The following is a 20,908-nucleotide window of genomic DNA, read 5'->3' on the forward strand; positions in this document are numbered from 1 at the left end:
GTCCAGCTGCATGTTACATAATCAATTAGCATAAGATAAGATAAGAATTGCTCACTAAGTACTTGCTGTGTCCACGAGAATCTACTTCCATGGGGCGTCTCCCAGTCAAGAGTTCTAGAAGAACCTGTCAGGGATGAAGAAAGATTATTTTGAACTGTGAGAGAAACAGATAAAATACTACTAAAATGGGCATTTTGTTCTTTCTTCATATTTCAGTACAGGCAGCCAGGTGACCAGAACACAAAATCTCATTATAGGAAGAGGTCATCGTAGGATAAAGCTGAAGAGATTTATTACAAAGGGCCTTTTTGTGTCAAGTTTTCCAACCAGACTTTTTTTTTTGGTAATAACTCAGGGATCAACTGAATTATTTCCAGCTAACCTTTGATTCAACTGCTCTGAAAGTCAGATTCCATTTTCCCCAGAATTAAAAGCAAACAATATTAGGTTCTGGCAGGATTTTCCCTCCTGCCTCTTAATAAAATATAGCTTTATTGCGTACAGTTTGGAGGCTTTGAAGGCTCTCAATCCTAATAATAATGCAAACTTTATAATGTGTATTAATTAATAGCCACAAAAATCAACATTAAAATGTCATGATTATAAATGGATAGCAAGGTTCATTGCAATCCATCTGGTCAAATCAAATGCAATTTATGTTGCTATTACTATTGCTATTATTATATACAATACCAAGTCTGAATCCCTTAATGATGTATAAAATGCCCCAAATCTTTTAAGTCGAAATCTAAATCAATTGTAAAATGTAATTACGTAAGTATTTCGGCCATGACAAACCATGCATCACATAGCTGAAGTAAAAAAAACTGTTAATTTAAACAATCCCACAAGTAGTATTCCCCCCGCCCCTGAGATGTTGAGTCAGAATGTATAATGCGATACTTACTTAGGTCTGCATATAATGGACAAATAAAATTACAAATTTCTTTTAATTGCGCCCAAATCATCTTAAGTTGCCCAGAGAAAGAAGTTGTTGTACCAAAACCAGAAGAAGCTTCCTGGCCATTATTGGATGGATGTAATAGACAGACCCTATGACAGTTATGTGAATATGAAAGCTATCTTAAGAGAATAACCCTCTGAATTGTTTAAAGCAGCGGTCGGCAACCTTAAACACTCAAAGAGCCATTTGGACCTGTTTTCCAAAGAAGCCACAAAACCCTCCCCGTGCCTGACTATTTCTTGAGCGGCTACAAAACTAGCACATGTAATTGAATTAAACATTTTGTTTTTTTTTCTGAAACTTTTCTCTTCTTGGATTTATCCAGGGTTGGCCTACCGGGAGTCAAAAAGTCAGCGGGTGTCGCACACTGGTGGTTGTGATAGATATTTTGAGCAACAGGGAGCCACGGCAGAGGGATGAAAGAGCCATACACGGCTCCAGGGCCACAGGTTGCTGACCCCTGGTTTAAAGAGACTATCCCCTCAGAAAAGGAAGCTGAACTCAGCATGTTCCTTGGGATCATCAATTGTTTAATGTAGGGGTAGTCAACCTTTTTATATCTACCGCTCACTTTTGTATCTCTGTTAGGAGTAAAATTTTCTAACCGCCCACCGGTTCCACAGTAATGGTGATTTATAAAGTAGGGAAGGAACTTTACTTTATAAAATTTATAAAGCAGAGTTACAGCAAACCCCCACTGCCCACCATGAAAGCTGGAATGCCCACTAGTGGGCGGTAGGGACCAGGTTGACTACCACTGGTTTAGAGCCGAGTTGGCGCAGTGGGTAGAGTGCAGTACTGCAGGCCACTTCAACTGACTGTTATCTGCAGTTCAGCGGTTCAAATTTCACCAGCTCAGGGTTGACTCAGCCTTCCATCCTTCCGAGGTGTGTGAAATGAGGACCCAAACTGTGGAGACGATATGCTGACTCTGTAAACCGCTTAGAGAGGGCTGAAAGCCCTATGAAGCGGTATATAAGTCTAACTGCTATTGCTATTGCTAATGTATTACCTGGGAAGATGGCGGGCTACACATTCTAAGCAGGCAGAATACACCTGATGGATGTTATAGAAATGAATACAGGTTGTTGAACAAATGAACTTAGAATTGCCCTCCATTCGTATGACATATTCCGTCTTCGTCATACTTCATTTATTTGAAATACAAGTAGTTTTCAACTTACATCCATTCATTTTAGTTCAGTTACAGTGGCACTGAAAAAGTGACTTAGTCCTCATGCTTAGGACCGTCACAACATCCCCATGGTCATGTGATCTAAATTCAGGTCCCTGGCAACTAGCATGTATTTATAAGAGATGCACCATTCTATGGTCATGTGATCGTCTTTTGTGAGTTTCCCAGCCAGCTTCCAACAAGCAAAGTCAATGTGGGAAGCCTGGTTCATTTAACAGCTGCACAAATCATCCAGCACAGTGCTTCGCTTAACAACTGTAGCAAAAAGGTTGTAAAATTGGGGGCCAACTCACTGAAAAACTGTCTCGCTTAACCACAGAAATTCTAGTCCCAATTGTGGTCATAAATGAAGATCTACCCGTAACATTCCTGTTCCCACATTACTCACCACACCAAAGCTGAAGATATCAATAGCAGTAGAAAGCATCCCAGTCCGGACGTACTCAGGAGGTAGATAGGCCAATGTACCCCGCACGGTCTGGGTCTGGCCCAGTGAACTGCTTATCCCTCCCTGCTTTGGCCGGCGGCTGAACCGTGCCAATCCAAAATCAGCCAGCCGTGGATTGAGTGCTGCATCCAAAAGGATGTTAGAGCTGTATAAGACAGGAAAAGGAGGTTTTTGTCACTTATGGCAATAGCAGTTAGACTTATATACCGCTTCATAGGGCTTTCAGCCCTCTCTAAGCGGTTTACAGAGTCAGCATATTGCCCCCAACAACAATCCGGGTCCTCATTTTACCCACCTCGGAAGGATGGAAGGCTGAGTCAACCCTGAGCCGGTAAGATTTGAACAGCCGAACTGCAGAACTGCAGTCAGCTGAAGTAGCCTGCAGTGCTGCATTTAACCACTGCGCCACCTCGGCTCTGTTACTTGTTGATGTTACCTAGTTTGGTAATGAAATGCCTGCAAGAAAACCACCCAGGACCCCACAATTCCTTCTCAAACTCTCATATGTAATAAACATGACCAGGGAACAGCTCTCCTCCACGTGTTCATCTTGTTGTTTGGAGACTCAACACTTGGAAGACTCCGTGTTACCCTCAAATACCAGTTACAGGGGAAAAGGAATATGCATCCTATCTGTCCCAGAAGCATTTGGGTTGACTATGATGAAAAACAAAACCCTGGGCGAGAGGAATCATTACGGAAACAAGAGAAATCAAGACATCAAAAGCTGCACACAGCTTAATGGATGAGAACAGAAATTCCTTCTGAATCAGAAAAGTTATTTTGCCCCGGAAACCACTAATTTCAGATTTGCTTCACTTTGCTTTACTCTTCCCAACACAGTGATCATTGAATTCGAGAGCTCCTTGAACTAGACACTACTCCAATAGATCCAGAAAAAGCATATAAGTAACATAAATCACGTAAAAAGTGGTATTTCACCAAGGCATTTCAGAATTTTGTTCATCACAATTCTCTGCAGCTCCAGTCAGCCTGGCCAATGGTGTGAAATGTTAGGAATTGGAGTTTAGTAATGTGAAACATCGTACGTTTCTCAGTCCAGCTACTATTGTGATTGCACAATATTCATTGTCTTATTTTTATTCTCTCTTGCACAATCCTAACCCTTACCTTAACCTCCACCACCCCCACCCTCACCCCATAGAAGGTAAACAGAAGGTAAAAAGTTGTTAAACATCTCTCCCCTCACCCAAAATAGCAGATATTCTCGTGTTTAAATGAAAACAATGCATTAGTTATGTTTACATCTCATTCTAGGAGAGGAGTTCCCCTCCGTTCTCTTACCTCTTTACATCTCCGTGGATAAGGCTAGGAGAGTCACTGTGCAGAAACTGAATAGCTCTGGCAGTGCCCAGAGCCACATGGAGTCGTTGTGTCCAGGAGAGGCAAGCATCAACCTAAGAAATTCAAAATAGTTTCAAGGACAGGAGTGATCCTGAATGACTTGTTTGCAAGAACAGACCACTTTTAAATAGAGATGACAAGTTCAGCTAGGTACCTGGCCATGCAAATGATCTTCCAAGGATCCCTTGGGCAGGAAGACGTAGACAAGGCAGAAACATCCCTGTTCAGCACAACAACCAGCAAACTCTACAATGTTAGGATGGCGAAACCTAAGTTACAAGTGAGACAATATTAATACGGTAATTCCAACACAACCCACCCTTGTTCCCATGATTCTCTAGCACTGCCTTCTCCAATTTGGCACACACACACACCCCACCACCCCTAATATGCTGGGTTTGGGGAGATGAAATCCAACACATCAGAAGGAGACCAGGAAAAAAAAAAACCAACCTGTTATTTCATTTCTGGGGTCCCACAGTACATCCAAAAGAAACTTTGATTCTTACCGGGAAAGTTTTTCCACTTCTGTGACAAAACTGTTCTTTATTATAGTCCAGTCCAGTTCTGCTTCCTGTCAGTTAGTTTAAGGGAGATTTTAAAAAAAGGAAGGAAGATATATAAGTCATCGTTAGCTGGACTAAGTGAAAAAAGGATTCTGAGGGGTACAAAGTTGCAGGCTCAGCAACTAAGGATCAAATGTAAATGAAAAACACATCCATGTCACACTGAAGGATGACTAGATCTGTTTTGGCCTATCTCCGTGGCTACCACGCCCTTGGGCTGCAAAGAACTCACGCCCAATCTTATTTTTAGAGGAAGGTCTATTAGAGGTGCAGGAGCCAAGTCTAAGAAATTTTACGGTTCATCGTTCCGTGGATTAGTTGAGAGTGGAAATGAAAATGAAAAGCCAGTGGAAATGAACATAAAATTTAAAAAAATGTGAGCATTATGAGTTGTAATACTGAAGGGAAATACCTCCTTGAGCCGTTTCACAGCATAGACAGTGTTGCGTAATCGGGCCTGGTAGACGCAGCCGAAACCTCCTTCACCAATCTTGAGATGTTCAGAGAAGTCGTCTGTAGCTTGGCGCAACTCTTCTAACTGCCACTCGAAAGGGCACGTGGAGGGCAGAGATTCAAGGCCCTGGAACAGGGTGGGCAGACATACCATAAACAGAACAAAAGGGCCTCCCTTCTCTCCAAAGCACAATTAACTCTGAAGCGTAAAGCATTTTAATCAGGAGCGAATTTAATCTCCTCTGGCTGCTGATTTCTTCTCCCCCCCCAAATGGAGGAATGGAAGCAGCAATAGCAATAGCAATAGCAATAGCAGTAGACTTATATACCGCTTCATAGGGCTTTCAGCCCTCTCTAAGCGGTTTACAGAGAGTCAGCATATTGCCCCCAACAATCCGGGTCCTCATTTTACCCACCTCGGAAGGATGGAAGGCTGAGTCAACCCTGAGCCGGTGAGATTTGAACCGCTGAACTGCTGATCTAGCAGTAGCCTGCAGTGCTGCATTTAACCACTGCGCCAGCAAGCTTTCAATGATCAAAAAGTCACGTCTGCTTCAGGTCAGTTGGAAGTAAGTTAGCCTAGCAAAAAGCGGCCTCAGAGAAACTCTAATCCTGGTTGCAGATGAACGAAATGAAAGCGATTAAATGAAGATACTTAAAAATGTACACTGAAGCTTCAGGTGAGTAAGGAAAAGGTATAGAAAAGAAAGGCAAAGCGCTGAAAGCTGAAAATACTTTTTATACAGCAAAGTTTAGTGACTCTTCCCAAATCCTAAAAAGTAGATTTAGGTTACATTCATAAGCATTAAGCTAGGGAAAATGAATAAGCGTGCCAAACCCCACCAAGTATTTATGACAGAAATTCCTGATTTCTAAACCAGGGACTTTGATTTAGGGGTCAGACTCTTAGACACCTGTTCAAAGTTAAGGACGTACTGTACATGTTGGAAGAATTAGAAAATTTGAAACGAATGGGATTAAGAGGTCAAGGTATAGGTAGTCCTCGTTTAACAACTACTCATTCTGTAACCATTCAAAGTAATGGTTGAACGAAGCACTGAATAAATGTACTCGTGGCACGACAAAACCGCGCTCGACTAAGCCGCGCCCGATTAAACCGCATCGCTGACGTCATCAACAGGGCGACAATAGCCAGCGCGGAGAAAGAAGGGCGCTTTAAATAGCGCTTTGAAAGCAAGCCGATTCAACTTAAGGTAAGGGTTAGGTTTAGGGTTAGGTTAAGGGTTAGGGTTAGGTTTAGGGTTAGGTTTAGGGTTAGGTTTAGGGTTAGGTTAAGGGTTAGGGTTAGGTTAAGGGTTAGGTTTAGGGTTAGGTTTAGGGGTTAATTTTAAGTTTAGCGTTTACAGCATGCTTCTGTCTCCGCGCTGTTGTCGCCCTGTGATGACGTCAGCTACGTGGTTTCGTCGAGTGCGCTTTAGTCGAACACGGTTTTGTGGTGGAACCAAATGTACTCACAACCAGTCCTGGAAATTCTGGCCATCCCAGCATCTCCATGGTCACGTGACATCTATCTGTGACCTTCCCTGATGGTTTCTCACAAGCAAAATCCAGGAGGGGAGGTTATAAATCACTCTGCTAAGTTGCTCGCACTTTCCCCCCCACCCAACAGAAACCTTCCCAGGCTCTGCTGCGCTCGTACCACAGGGCCAGCAACGCACCCTCTCCCTTGTACATCTTCCCTTACTCAACAGCAACTTTTATTTGCTGCTGGTATGTGAGCTCCCTGGGATTGTTTTAACAACCTGTGACAATGGGACGGGCCGAGATTGCCATCGCTAAGGGATGCAGACACGTGATGTTGTGCTTTATGACAGCATCACTGAACGTTGCAAGTTCCAGTCTCCATTATCATTCTTAACCGTGGACTACCTGTACAGCATACAGGCAGCCAGAAGAAGGGAGAAAATGCTGATATAACAACAGGAGAAGAACTTTAATAAAATGATGGACATAGGTTTTCATATAGTGCCATTATTTATTTATTTATTTATTAGACTTATATACCGCTTCATAGAGCTTTCAGCCCTCTCTAAGCGGTTTACAGATTTTTAGCAAATTGAGTCAGCAAATTGCCCCCACAGTCTGGGTCCTCATTTCACCCACCTCGGAAGGATGGAAGGCTGAGTCAACCTTGAGCCGGTGAGATTAGAACCGCTGAACTGCAGATAACAATCAGCTGAAGTGGCCTGCAGTACTGCACCCTAACCACTGCGCCACCTCCGGCTCTTAACTTAACTTCGGTAATGGCAAAACTGTGGCAGTAAAAGAGAAATTAAGTGCTATCATCAGTGCAGAATGCAAAAGGGACACAAGAAGGGGAGGGCGTGTTTAGGGAAGCTAAAGCAGAGCCATAAGCAACCTCAAACAACAACGAGAAAGGAAGAACCATTATCTAAAAAGATACTGGAAAACATCTGATTGAAGAAAAGGTAGTCACATATGTCTTGAATATCTATGAAAGATATCGATTATGCCCGCGACGCACAATTAGACACAAAACAAACTTGTTATAAAAAAAAAAACGCAGAACAAATCATTGTAGCTCACAGGAAATTCTAAATATCTGCCATTATCATAAACAACCCCTAAAGTTCCACTAACTTTTGTCCACATCATGGTTTCTCGTGTATGGGCTATTATCTCGTCTGACTACACACGGAATAGTGTATCAAGCAAGCAGAATGCAGTCTATACCTGTGGGTCACTCTGTGTAGGAGGCGATGGTAGGGTGCTGGAGGCTACGCTGCTGAAAGGGCTCCTTGGAGTGGAGACTCTCGAAGGGAGCTGAGGATTGGAGTGATCTGATTGACCAAGAAATAAGAGGGAAAAGAGTTACAATCAAGATTCAAAACAGCCCTAGTCCTCCTAGCCCATTCACCTCTTTGAGAAGTTCTGGTGAAACTAGAATATGCATAGGTTCAAGGTTCATTTTATTTATATGCCACCCTATTCCCAGCGGGACTCAGGGCGGCGCACAAACCCAAGGAGGGGTAGGGAAACACAAAAACTACAACAAAAGTACAGGGCATTTAAAACAACCAACAGCCACACGATTCGAGAGGGGAAGGGAACTCATCGACCCCAGGCCTGCCGACACAGCCAGGTTTTAACGGCTTTTCGGAAGGCCTGGAGAGAGGTGAGGGTCCGAATCTCTGCGGGGAGCTCGTTCCAAAGGGCCGGAGCCGCCACAGAGAAGGCCCTCCCCCGGGTAGTGGCCAGATGACCTTGGCTAGTAGACGGAACCCGGAGGAGGCCTAATCTGTGTGATCTAATGGGTCTTTGGGAGGTAATTGGCAGCAGGCGGTCTTTCAAGTACCCAGGTCCAATACCATGAAGGGCTTTATAAGTGACGACTAGCACCTTGAATAGAGACAAAGTGAAACATGAAACATGAAAGAGGAACGGGAGGCACCACATTAGTGTGGCATTACGAATTATACACAGGAAATGATTTATTTTAAGAAACTCACGAGCATTTAATTCTAGCAACGCGTGTGGCATCCGGCATCCCTTTGAAATTGGCTTTCTCTATCCTAAGACAGATGTTCTAGAAGGTGATTTAGTTAAGTACGCATGAAGTTCTCACTTCCATTTGAAAGAAGAGAGTTAGCAATAGCAATAGCAATAGCAGTAGACTTATATACCGCTTCATAGGGCTTTCAGCCCTCTCTAAGCGGTTTACAGAGAGTCAGCATATTGCCCCCAACAATCTGGGTCCTCATTTTACCCACCTCGGAAGGATGGAAGGCTGAGTCAACCCTGAGCCGGTGAGATTTGAACCGCTGAACTGCTGATCTAGCAGTAGCCTGCAGTGCTGCATTTAACCACTGCGCCACCTCAGCTCTTAGCAGCCTTCAAGACTGCCGTACCGAGTTTTACAGCAAACGAAACTTCATAAGCATCTTTACACCGGGTGTGCATTTGAAGCTTTCAGGGGGCTCAGTGGCTCCCTTGGCTAATTTTTTTTATGGTTTCCCACAATTTACAGAAATACAGTTAGGGAGAGGAGGAAGACAAGCATGCAACCTTTATTCAAGATCCCAAGCTGATTTTCCTGGTGACCAATTTTGCTTGCTTTTGCCTCTAGGTTTGAATATTCTGCCCTGCAGAGCACAGTTCTGCTCATTAAAGGTAAATGCAAAGGTTCCCCTAGCACATATGTGCTAGTGGTTTCCAGCTCTAGGGGGCAGTGCTCATTTCCATTTCTAAGTCGAAGACCCAGCACTGTCCGAAGACGTCTCTGTGGTCATGTGGCTGGCATGACTAAACACCGAAGGCGCACGGAGAGCTGATGCCTTCCCCTCAAAGGGTTCCCTATATTTCTACTTGCATTTTTACATGCTTTCGAACGGCTAGGTTGGCAGAAGCTGGGACAAGTAATGGGAGCTCACTCTGTTACAGAGTTAGGGATTCGAACGGCCAACCTTCTGATCGACAAGCCTTGTCCCTGCTCATTAAGAGCTTGCTACATCTAGGAGCTTCTAATGCTGAAACCAGCAAAACAATTTCCTCCTGTTATTAATTAACCATCTTAAATACATCAGAATGATCTCTCTCTTCTCCCTCCTTCCCTCTCCTCGCTGACCATATTAATACCAAGCCAAATAAACTTGGTGAAAGATCAGAGCTTTCACTTCTGGCAAGGAGGGTTATACTTCCTGCTTACAGCCCAGACACATCTCCCATTGAATTTAAGTCCATCTGACTCCTTGGGGAGAGAATTTCCTATTTTCTCAGCCAGGAAAAAAAATCAATAATAGCTTTTTGTAACCAAAGACCCTTCAGAGGGATTCGAACTCCCAGAAGTCCCAGAATTCCCAGACAGCACAAATAGTATCAAGTTTAGAGAAACTGTCAAGGGACCAAGCCACAAAGTACGTGTGGAACTTTGGAACCTGGTATCATCTTTGCCACATTTCTTTCCAATAAATTTTTCAACTTCTTCACTTCCAGGAAAGAGGAGGAAGAGGGAGGGGATTAAACATATTCATTCCCTCCCCCCCTCCCAGTTAAATGGTTTTTCCCCCTCAGGATTTCAAGCAATCATTTCTATTTGCACTTTTAAAAACAGCAGAGAAGGTGGGAAATAGATCAATTTACCATATTTTTCAGAGTATAAGACCCACCTTTTTTCCCTCAAAAAAGAGGCTGAAAATCTGGGTGCATCTTATACATTGAATACAGCATTTTTTGCCTCCCGAAGCCCCGCCCCTTCATAAAAATGGCCGTGCATACCCTTATGGACGCTTTCAGAGAGCTCCTGGGGACTGGGGAGGGCAGAAATGAGCAAAAACCAGGTCATTTTTGTCCCCCCAGCCTGCAGCAGCACTCTATAACCCTCCATAAGGCTATGCATGCAATTTTTTTGATGAAAATCGGGCCCATTTTTGCTCCCCCCCCATGAGCACTCTGTAAGCCCCCCCCCCAAGGCTATTCATGCCTTTTAAAAAAACGGACCCTTTTTTGCAAAAAACGGGCCGTTTTGGGGAGGTTTGCAGAGTGCAAAACCTTTTTTCCCCTTTTGGAAAGCTCTTTAACTGATTGATGAGAATTACATTGATCAAGTGCTATGCCAGCAGAAACAGAGTCTTAGGTGCTGCAGATTGTCAGTGTTTTATTTCTCCAGCACATGGATAAATACTCCTGGAAACATCTACCTACCTACCTACTGTATTTCTCTCTCTCTCTCTCTCTTTCTATTTCTATCTCTCTCTCTCCCTACCTACCTACTATATTTCTCTCTCTCTATCTATCTATCTATCTATCTATCTATCTATCTATCTATCTATCTATCTATATATATCCCTACCTACCTACACACACTCTCTCTCTATCTACCTATTATATTTCTCTTTCTCTCTCTCTCTCTTTCTATTTCTATCTCTCTCTCTCCCTACCTACCTACTCTCTCTCTCTCTCTTTTTCTATTTCTATCTCTCTCCCTACCTACCTACTATATTTCTTTCTCTCTCTCTCTCCCCTTTATCTACCTACCTGCCTGCCTACCTAACTACTCTCTTTCCCTACCTAACTACTATCTCTCTCTCTCTCTCTCTTTCTCTCTCTCTCCCTTTATCTACCTACCTGCCTACCTAACTACTCTCTCCCTCTCCCTACCTACTTATTGTATTTCTCTCTCTTTCTCTCCTTCTCAATTCCTCTGTCTACCTACCTCCTTTTTTTTAATTTGCCTCTTCAAAACCTTGGTGCATCTTATACTCTGAAAAATACGGTAAGTGAAATTCAGCTTCCTCAGAAACACTGTATCACTTATGTGGATTATTGCAACAACAATTGGGAAGCCTACATTTTTCAGAAATGATTTGACAAATTCCTTGACTTTTACAAAGGCTCTCTCTACAATGAGTAAAAATACTGAATCATAGACAGCGTCTTCCTACATTATCTTTTAAAGACAGAACTGGATAATCAGGCTTCTCGCACTAGTTAAAATGTGCACGAGATGGGTAGGAAGTTGAAAGACACAGTAATAGCAAACAAAAAGTGATACATTTTTCACAAAAGTGATAATTCAAACATGTACATTAGCAATTTTTCACCATACATATTTTGAAAATTACAATTTCTATGTAATAAAATAAGGTAGTCTTGTAAGCAACAAGATAGTTTTATTTATTAATCTCTTATTTTCATCTGTAGATTATTTTACCTTCCATAGGGTAGTTCAGTAATCCAGCCAACACCAAATCCCAAATGATATAAAACAATTAAAGCCCAGTTAATTTTAGCAATTAAAATTCAAATATCTCAAGCACTAAAGACCTCACTAAAAGTGAGGTCGCTCCTGGGGCTATGCAGTGCTCCAAGTTTCCAAAAAGTGACTTGGAAAGTATGGAGGCTCACCTGTCACACCTATCAATATTCCTTAAATCAGAAGTGTATTTTCCTACAGATTCTTTGAGGAGTTGCCAACAGATACCATATGAGAGCACCTGAATGCTCTAAATCACTTTTCCTCATTTGAATCTGGATCACTGTGTAACCCGTCTTTACTCCCTTGTAAAAGACAGAGACTGTAAAGGCTAAAGTACTTATGGGAACACCTGGAGGAGTCCATATATCCCCCATTTTGAGAGCTGCACTGGTTTCCAGGTGCAATTCAAGGCATTAGTTGTTAATTTTAAAGCTTTGCATGATTCAAGGCTTGGATGTCTATGGGACAAATTTCTCATCTGCCTTGTAAGAGATAGTGTAGCAGGTTCCTTATGCTGTTCACTTAATTACAGACACCACCTAGAAGGGGCCACGGAACACACTTTTTTATTTGCTACAACCTGCTCTGAAATAGCATTCAGACTCCTGCTGTTCAGGATCTTCTGTTCTTCAGAAAGATGGTGAAGAACAAACTATTCTCTCAAGCCTTAAGGTCATTGTGACAATTCCTCTGGATTAGCAAGCATTGTAGTTGTGTTTTTGGAATGTGAATGTTTGACAGTGCACAGGATTGTTCATAGACCGTGCTTTTGGTTTTGACTATTATGTGTTATTTTAACCCAAATTAAGGATTTGGGGAGTTCTATACCGCTGAGAGTTGGTTCATTGGAGTGGCCTATAAAGCAAGAGAGCAGACGAACAAACGAATGAATATAGCTACCAAGAAGTGCATTCCAAAACTTGGGAACAAGGCAAAGAATTAACTTGTTCACCGACTCCGCATTTGATAATGTAAATGAGGAAACTCCAAAGTTCAAACATCATTATTACAAAGGGGAAAAAATTGTGTCGAGGAGAGCCAGGTATTTAGCTCCTTCTGGGCCGAAGACTGAGGTTAATCTGGAGAGTCAGAGGAGGGGTAGAGGTGCGGCCTCAAGATTTACCTTAAGTCTCCGGGCAGATGGGCCGTGACAATACCCAGCTGTGACTCCTCCCACGCCCCACTTCAGAGACAGAGAGACTTATTAACAGCCACTTGTTTGGAACAAACATGAAAGGAACAAACTGCGAAAAAGTCTGCAAAGAATTCTGGTACGGATGAGCTTATGTTCCCTCCTGGCTCACTCCTGCTCTGTGTTACTCTGCTGACGGATAAGAGTCCCAAACACCTTTACTTTATTTCTTTCCAACATTCTGATGGGTTGGAAAGTAAACAACCCTATTAGGCAAATCACTCCAGGCAATTCAAAAGAGCAAATACGAAGATAAAAAACCCAGAAATTGTAAATACATACCTAAGCAAATATAATCAAAAGTAAATACACTTTCATTTCAGATTCCCTCAAGAACAGAAGCTATTAAATGTTTTACGCAGTGTAAACCTGAGCCACAACAATAAAACCTCATATAAAATCTGTCCAGGTGCAAGTGGAGTGGAGTGATTCTCTCAAGAGATGTAGGGCATCGATCAAGAACCCAGAGCAGGAAAGGGAGGGGCGCTATGGTTGAGACCTTATAACATTGTTCAGAGCTGCTGTTCTATAAAACGGAGTTGCAAAGCTTCCTTGTTAGTATGTGCTCTAACAGTTGAGCTGTTGCTTGTCTAACAGCCACCCTGCCGCATAAGACACTTTATCAAAACAGCTTTACCATGCTTTTCTAATAAAAATGCTAAATGTGCCAAACCAGTTGGGATGCAATGCCAGGAGAAATAAAGCTGAAAAAGTGAGGGCGTTTTTACTTCTTTATACTTGTGCACCAAGGCACACCCACGTTACACCTATCCTCCGCGAGCTGCACTGGCTACCTATTAGTCTCCGAATCCGCTTCAAGGTGCTGGTCGCTACCTATAAAGCCCTACATGGCATCGGACCTGGGTACCTGAGAGACCGCCTCCCTCAGACCAATTAGATCGCACAGGTTGGGTCTCCTCCGGATTCCATCTGCCAGCCAATGTCGGCTGGCGACTCCCCGGGGGAGAGCCTTCTCTGTTGCAGCTCCAGCCCTCTGGAACGAGCTCCCTGTTGAGATCCGGACCCTTACTACCCTCCCGGCCTTCCGCAAAGCCACCAAGTCCTGGCTGTTCCAGCAGGCTGGAGGGAGCTGAGAAGCATCTACCTCCACGGAAATTGTGAATGTTGGTTTTGTTTTTAATATGTTGTCTTTGTCTTGTTCCCCCCTTTCCCTTGTCTTTTGTGAGCCGCCCGGAGTCCTCCGGGAGTGGGCGGCATACAAAACAAACAAACAAACAAACAAACAAATAAATAAATAAATAAACAAACAAACAAACAAAGTAGAAAGGGAAAAAATGCATGCTTCCTGAGGCCACACTACAGATGAAAACTGCATCGTTACAGTTGTTTCTGTGATAAGAATTGTAGATGGGGAGAGGAATGAGAATTGCTGGCTTTATGATACCTTTCATTGTCAAGCCCTTAGTCATAAAACCTCAATATAGTCATGCACTCTCAGTTACTTTTCGTAACTGCCAAAAGAGAACATTGCTGAAGAAGAATCACAGAAATATCTGTACGAAAAATCACAGAGAATGGCAAGAATGATCAAAAGGATTGAAATAACTTCTTTAGGAGGAACAGATCCTCCTCAAAAATCACTGGGCGGGGGAAGAGTGACTATTTTAAAAGTACAATTACTTTCTGTCTGGTAGAAGAATTTGGAATCATAATTGACGTGTTCAGAAATTAACAACGGGGAACTTCCTGCTCCACCAGTGTGTAATAAAATTGGCTTAGATTAACTTTCTAAAAAGCATTTAACCATTTGATCAAGAATTAACTTGTCGTCATCTGTAAAGCATTTGACCATTTGATCAAGAATTAACTTGTCATCATCTGTAAACTGTGAAAGCAAATTAGAATACAGTTATTCAAATGTTAATAGATTTCTATATGCTAGTTTCTTGTTCCACTTTATTCTCATGTACTCTGAAATTTTATCAGGCACATCTTCATAGTTTTAAACGATAGTAACCCGGAGACATTTTTAAGAAGTTGAATTTTGTGACCAATGCCAATTTCTTGCACTGCCCAATCAGTGTTTAGAATACATCCATTGCTGAGGAGACTCTTGAGCGTGACCCGTCAAAACCGCGTTCCACAAAAGCCCGGTCGACGAAATCGCGTATGTGACGTCATCACAACGCGACGAAAAAGATCGAAAAATTGAAATAAAAATTAAATTAAAGCAAGCCGATTCACATAAAGGTAAGCGTTAGGGTTAGGGTTAGGTTAAGGGTTAGGGTTAGGTTTAGAGCGTTAGCGTTACGTTTAGCGTTAGGTTAAGGGTTAGCGTTAGGTTTTTCGTTAGGTTAAGGGTTAGGTTTAGGTTTAGGGTTAGGGTTAGGTTTGGGGGGGTTAGGGGAAGGTTTTAGCTTTATTTTTACATTTTTCGATCTTTTTCGTCGCGCTGTGATGACGTCACATACGCGCTTTCGTCGACCGCGATTTTGTCGTCCGCGGTTTTGTGGTGGAACCACTCTTGAGTAGGTGAAACTTGTGCTCTCGATTCATTCCATAAGCCCAAATGCTGTTCAGTTTTATGAAATGAGGGTTTCATGAAATGGGAAACCATTTCATGCTTCAAATATCTGAGGAAAGTTGTCCCCGAACAACCCCACTGGGCAGGAAAACAAATTATATTTTTGTTCCTATAAATTCCAGGAGCGATGGCAAACATGCAGCTTGTACCTGGTTCAGGTGGGGAGGGTTTTGGGGGGGGTTCCCACATTGTTGTAATGATCTTGCAGCTGCCTCTGCCACCTGGGTCTGGAGCAGGTGGGGGTTTAGGAAAAGTAGACGGCTTTTGAGAAGGCACTGGACTGGCCTTTTGGGAACATGGCAACAGGCGTCCTGTAAGAAGAAGAATGGAGAAAAGAAGAATTAAATACTAGTTCATATATAACTTTGGTTACTGTGGTTTTGTACCCAGCTAGTATGCTTTATAAACTATGTGCCATATCTTAGAATATTATCCAAGCCCAATGATTAGCTGCTTAACCGACAATTAATTAAACCATGCTTTAGCAATCATGGAAATTAGCTGCTCTTCTCTTTATAATGATACTTGCAACAAATAATTGAGCACATTAGATCTAATTTGTATTTGTATTTATTAATATTTGTATGCCGCCCTTTTCCCCAAGGGGACTCAGGGCGGCTCACAATTCAAGGGGAGGGGGAGACAAACTGAGTTACATATAGGACAATACATCATTAAAAGCACAACATTCATACAATTCGGGCACGGTGAAGGTCTTTAGCCCCAGGCCTGTCGGGACAGCCAGGTTTTAAGGGCTATGCGGAAGGTCTGGAGGGTGGTGAGGGTACGAATCTCCACGGGGAGTTCGTTCCATAGGGTCGGAGCTGCCACAGAGAAGGCTCTCCTCCGCATAGTTGCCAGGCGACATTGACTGGCTGATGGGACTCGGAGGAGGCCTAACCTGTGGGATCTAATTGGTCGAGTGGAGGTAATTGGCAGTAGGCGGTCTCTCAAGTACCCAGATCCAATACCATGAAGGGCTTTATAGGTGACAACTAGCACCTTGAAGCGTATCCGGAGATCGACAGGTAGCCAGTGCAGCTCGCGGAGGATAGGTGTTATGTGGGTGAAACGAGGTGCACCCACAATTGCTCGCGCGGCCGCATTCTGGACTAGCTGAAGTCGCCGAATACTCTTCAAGGGCAGCCCCATGTAGAGCACATTGCAGTATTCCAGCCTAGAGGTCACAAGGGCACGAGTGACTGTTGTGAGAGCCTCCCGGTTCAGTTAGGGACGCAACTGGTGCACCAGGGGAACCTGGGCAAATGCCCCCCTGGTCACAGCTGACAAATGGTGTTCAAAAGTCAGCTGTGGGTCCAGGAGGACTCCCAAGTTGCGGACCCTGTCTGAGGGGCGTAGTATTTGACCCCCCAGCCTGAGAGATGGAACACTTGGCCAATTAGTGGGAGGGAAGCACAGCAGCCACTCGGTCTTATCCGGATTGAGCACAAGCTTGTTAACCCCCATCCAGTCTCTAACAGCCTCAAGGCCCTGACTCATCACGTCCATCGCTTCTAATGGGCAGGAGAAGTTATTGCTCCTAAAAATCCACTTGCCTACAGAAAGCCGAATCCTTATTACAGCCAGTTAGCAGACTCTAGAGGATTCTAGAGAATTGACAATAATCAGGATGAACAGTAATAATCAGGATGAACAGTAGAGTTACTTGGACCAGTACAGAAAATCATCTCAAGAGGCCCTGCCATTTGCAGCATTAGCTTCCTGTCACCTTTGGCTAAGGAACTGTATTTCTAGATTGTCTTCGAAGTTAGAGACGTTACGTACAGAAATGTTAAATGGCTTCCTTTTCTCTACTGACTGGCCCACTTCAATATATTGGCATCATAACTTTAAAATGCTGCACACAAAGGTTTGTGCAAATGCTTGTGTGCAGAAGTTTATATTTTTAAGACCAACTTAGAACTTTAGCCCAAGAGCTCTGGAAAACAGTAGGTTATGTGAATATGGCATAAGATAAAATTAACAAGCAATTTGGGGATCATAAAATGTAAGTTAGTTCTTTCAGAACAGATTTATGTCTATGTGCATTCCTGGAAAAATTCTGTGATATTATTTGCGAAGAAAGTAATAGAAGCATTCTAGATTTTACGTTTATATGAACATGCAAGCATGTATGATGAACATATGACATTATGAGCCGAGGTGGCGCAGTGGTTAAATGCAGCACTGCAGGCTACTTCAGCTGACTGCAGTTCTGCAGTTCGGCTGTTCAAATCTCACCGGCTCAAGGTTGACTCAGCCTTCCATCCTTCCGAGATGGGTGAAATGAGGACCCAGACTGTGGGGGCGATATGCTGACTCTGTAAACCGCTTAGAGAGGGCTGAAAGCCCTATGAAGCGGTATATAAGTCTAACTGCTATTATCAAAGTGGCAGTACAACACTAACCAACACTGAAAAGCCACCCAGCCTCACCCATATCTAAGCCTGTTTATTCAAATATGCTTGAGGCAAGAGTCAAAAGACTAGATAACAATTAAACTGAGATCAGTGGAAACATAAAGCAGAGTTTTTATTTTATTTTGGAAAACCATCTACGAAATGTCTAAAGGAATATGCAGGCAAACAATATAACCGAGCCGAGGTGGCGCAGTGTTTAGGGTGCAGTACTGCAGGCCACTTCAGCTGACTGTTATCTGCAGTTCAGCGGTTCTAATCTCACCGGCTCAAGGTTGACTCAGCCTTCCATCCTTCCGAGGTGGGTGAAATGAGGACTCAGACTGTGGGGGGCGATATGTTGACTCTGTAAACCGCTTAGAGAGGGCTGAAAGCCCTATGAAGCGGTATATAAGTCTAACTGCTATTGCTATTGCTATTGATATATTTCTTATCAGGATCTGAAAAATGTTTTTTTTTAATTACTGATACAATTTTAAATTTTGAATTGAGATATTTTGACATTTTGCTTATTTCATTGCAAGCCTTTACTTGTTTTGTAGTTTTCAAGTTATTTTTACATATACTGTGTTTTTTTTTTTTAATATAGTATAGTATAGTATAGAAGTTTATTTGTATGCCGCCCTTTTCCCTGGGGGGACTCAGGGCGGCTCACAACCCAAAAGGGAGGGGGAGACAAACTTTTAACATAAAGACAATACATAATTAAAAACACAACATTCATACCATTCGGGCGGGTTACAGTCTTAGCCCCAGGCCTGACGGGATAGCCAGATTCTGAGGGCTGTGCGGAAGGTCTGGAGGGTGGTGAGGGTACGAATCTCCACGGGGAGATCGTTCCATAGGGTCGGAGCTTATTATTTTTACATATACTGTGTTTTTGGATGATAACACTCCCCCACCCCCAAAAAGTGGGTGGAAATGTCTGTGTGTCTTATACAGCGAATATTGCATCGGGGAGGGGGGTTGGTGCGGCACTGATCAACTGTTCCAGGTGGCAGGGATTCCCGCCATCGCCTATCGCCACCTGTTCACTGCCGATTGGCAGCAAGCGGGCGGCAGTGAATGGGCCGCGGCGGCAGCAAACAGGCTGCATCAAACAGGCCGCAGCGGTGGCAAACACGCTGCAGTGAATGGGCTGCAGCAAACGGGCCACCGCCGTGGCGAATGGACCAGATGAATACCGGGTGGATGCTGAGAGGCAGAGGCAAAAAAAAAAAATCTCGTTTTTCTCCCCAAAAGCTAGGTGTGTCCAGAGCATCTTATAGTCCGAAAAATACGGTAATTTTTCTCATGGAGAAACAACTCATTTTTCATTTAACATGTTTATAAATCATGAACTGCAAGTAGAATATAATAAAATTGTCAAATGGAAATGTATCATTTAATGCATAATACATATAGTTCAGTGCCTCTACTTACACACAAGTTTAAGAGATATTCTGAACAACTTACTGGAAAAGGCTAAGCTCCTTGAAGATGGGAAGTGAAAAATATCCAACTGCATGGGCTAATTATGATAGATTTTAAAAAAACAAACCACAATTGCCATTGCAGATACTGGGATTAAGGTCATTTGTCCTTGGGGTACAAGAGATGGGAATAGAGAAGATTTGCAAACATTTTGTTTATTTTTTGGTATCTCGCCTTAATTATTTTTACAAATAATCAAGGCAGCAAACATATCCAACACATTTTCCTCCACCTATTTTCTCCACAGCAACCCTGTGAGGTGAGTTGGGCTGAGGGGAACTGGCCCAAGGTCACCCTATTGGCTTTTGTGAGCCAAGGTGGCGCAGTGGTTAAATGCAGCACTGCAGGCTACTTCAGCTGACTGCTAGATCAGCAGCTCAGCGGTTCAAATCTCACCGGCTCAGGGTTGACTCAGCCTTCCATCCTTCCGAGGTGGGTAAAATGAGGACCCAGATTGTTGTTGGGGGCAATATGCTGACTCTGTAAACCGCTTAGAGAGGGCTGAAAGCTCTATGAAGCGGTATATAAGTCTAACTGCTATTGCTATTGGTATTGCTATTTCATGGCTAAGGTGGGGCTTGAACTCACGGACTCCTGCCTTCCAGCCTGGTGCCTTAATCACAAGCTGCCTACAGTGACCTCGGAGGGATGGGCAGCATACAGGTTTGATTGATAAATAAAATGAAAAATAAAATAAAATAAACCACTAGGCCAAAATAGTTCTATGAAACCCAACTCAAAAAATTACTTGGGCGGATCTCTTTCATTCCGCCAGAGCTACCAACTTCATCTAAGGTGAAGGAGGCGGGAGGGAATCACCTGAAAGAATGATATCACGTGCCCGGTACAGTTGCAAGTCATCGAGTATCTGAATTAAATCATCAACGTAGGCGTTGCGATTCATCCAGGTCCACATAAGGTTGTGCGTCCGCCCATCCATCTTCTCATACAGTCGCAATTCAACCTGGTTTCGTACAATCCTGGAAGCTAGTGTGTAAGAGAGATAGGCCTGTTATCAACCACAGATTTACTATCAAGGGTGTAACCTCACAATTAGCCTCATATATAACAGGCTTGACTATTGTGCTAGAGCAGTGTTTCTCAACCTTGGCAACTTGAAGATGTCTGGACTTTAACTCCCAGAATTCCCCAGCCAGCATTCGCTGGCTGGGGAATTCTGGGAGTTTAAGTCCAGACATCTTCAAGTTGCCAAGGTTGAGAAACACTGTGCTAGAGTCTAGACTGAATCCTGATAAATTCGTGACCCGTCAAAACCGCGGTCCACAAAAGCGCGATCGACGAAAGCGCGCATTTGACGTCATCACAGCGCGACGAAAAAAATTAAAAATTGAAATAAAAATAAAATTAAAGCAAGCCGAGTCACATAAAGGTAAGGGTTAGGTTTAGGGTTAGGTTTAGGGTTAGGTTAAGGGTTAGGTTTAGGTTTAGAGCGTTAGGGTTACCTTTAACGTTAGGTTAAGGGTTAGCGTTAGGTTTAGCGTTAGGTTAAGGGTTAGGTTAAGGGTTAGATTTAGGGTTAGGTTTAGGGTTAGA

General features: G+C 43.2%; 1 protein-coding gene across 2 annotated transcripts in view; it reads right to left on the reverse strand.

Annotated features, from left to right (window-relative positions):
• Positions 1–20,908, reverse strand: part of IRAK1 (interleukin 1 receptor associated kinase 1) — a 42,486-nt gene that overhangs the window by 15,470 nt on the left and 6,108 nt on the right. For both annotated transcript variants that reach the window (XM_087710902.1, XM_087710901.1), the window contains exons 3-11: positions 20,174–20,341; positions 15,614–15,775; positions 7,707–7,813; positions 4,951–5,118; positions 4,482–4,546; positions 4,127–4,241; positions 3,913–4,025; positions 2,548–2,752; positions 56–124 (exon numbers count right to left, since the gene is read on the reverse strand). In XM_087710902.1, coding sequence (XP_087567028.1) covers positions 56–124; positions 2,548–2,752; positions 3,913–4,025; positions 4,127–4,241; positions 4,482–4,546; positions 4,951–5,118; positions 7,707–7,813; positions 15,614–15,775; positions 20,174–20,341 — 1,172 coding nt within the window. The remainder of the gene's footprint in view (positions 1–55; positions 125–2,547; positions 2,753–3,912; positions 4,026–4,126; positions 4,242–4,481; positions 4,547–4,950; positions 5,119–7,706; positions 7,814–15,613; positions 15,776–20,173; positions 20,342–20,908) is intronic.

This window comes from Thamnophis sirtalis, unplaced genomic scaffold (genome assembly GCF_051295495.1).
Source record: "Thamnophis sirtalis isolate CommonGarterSnake01/CBP01778 unplaced genomic scaffold, rThaSir2_p1.2 scaffold_3, whole genome shotgun sequence".
Lineage (NCBI taxonomy): Eukaryota > Metazoa > Chordata > Lepidosauria > Squamata > Natricidae > Thamnophis > Thamnophis sirtalis.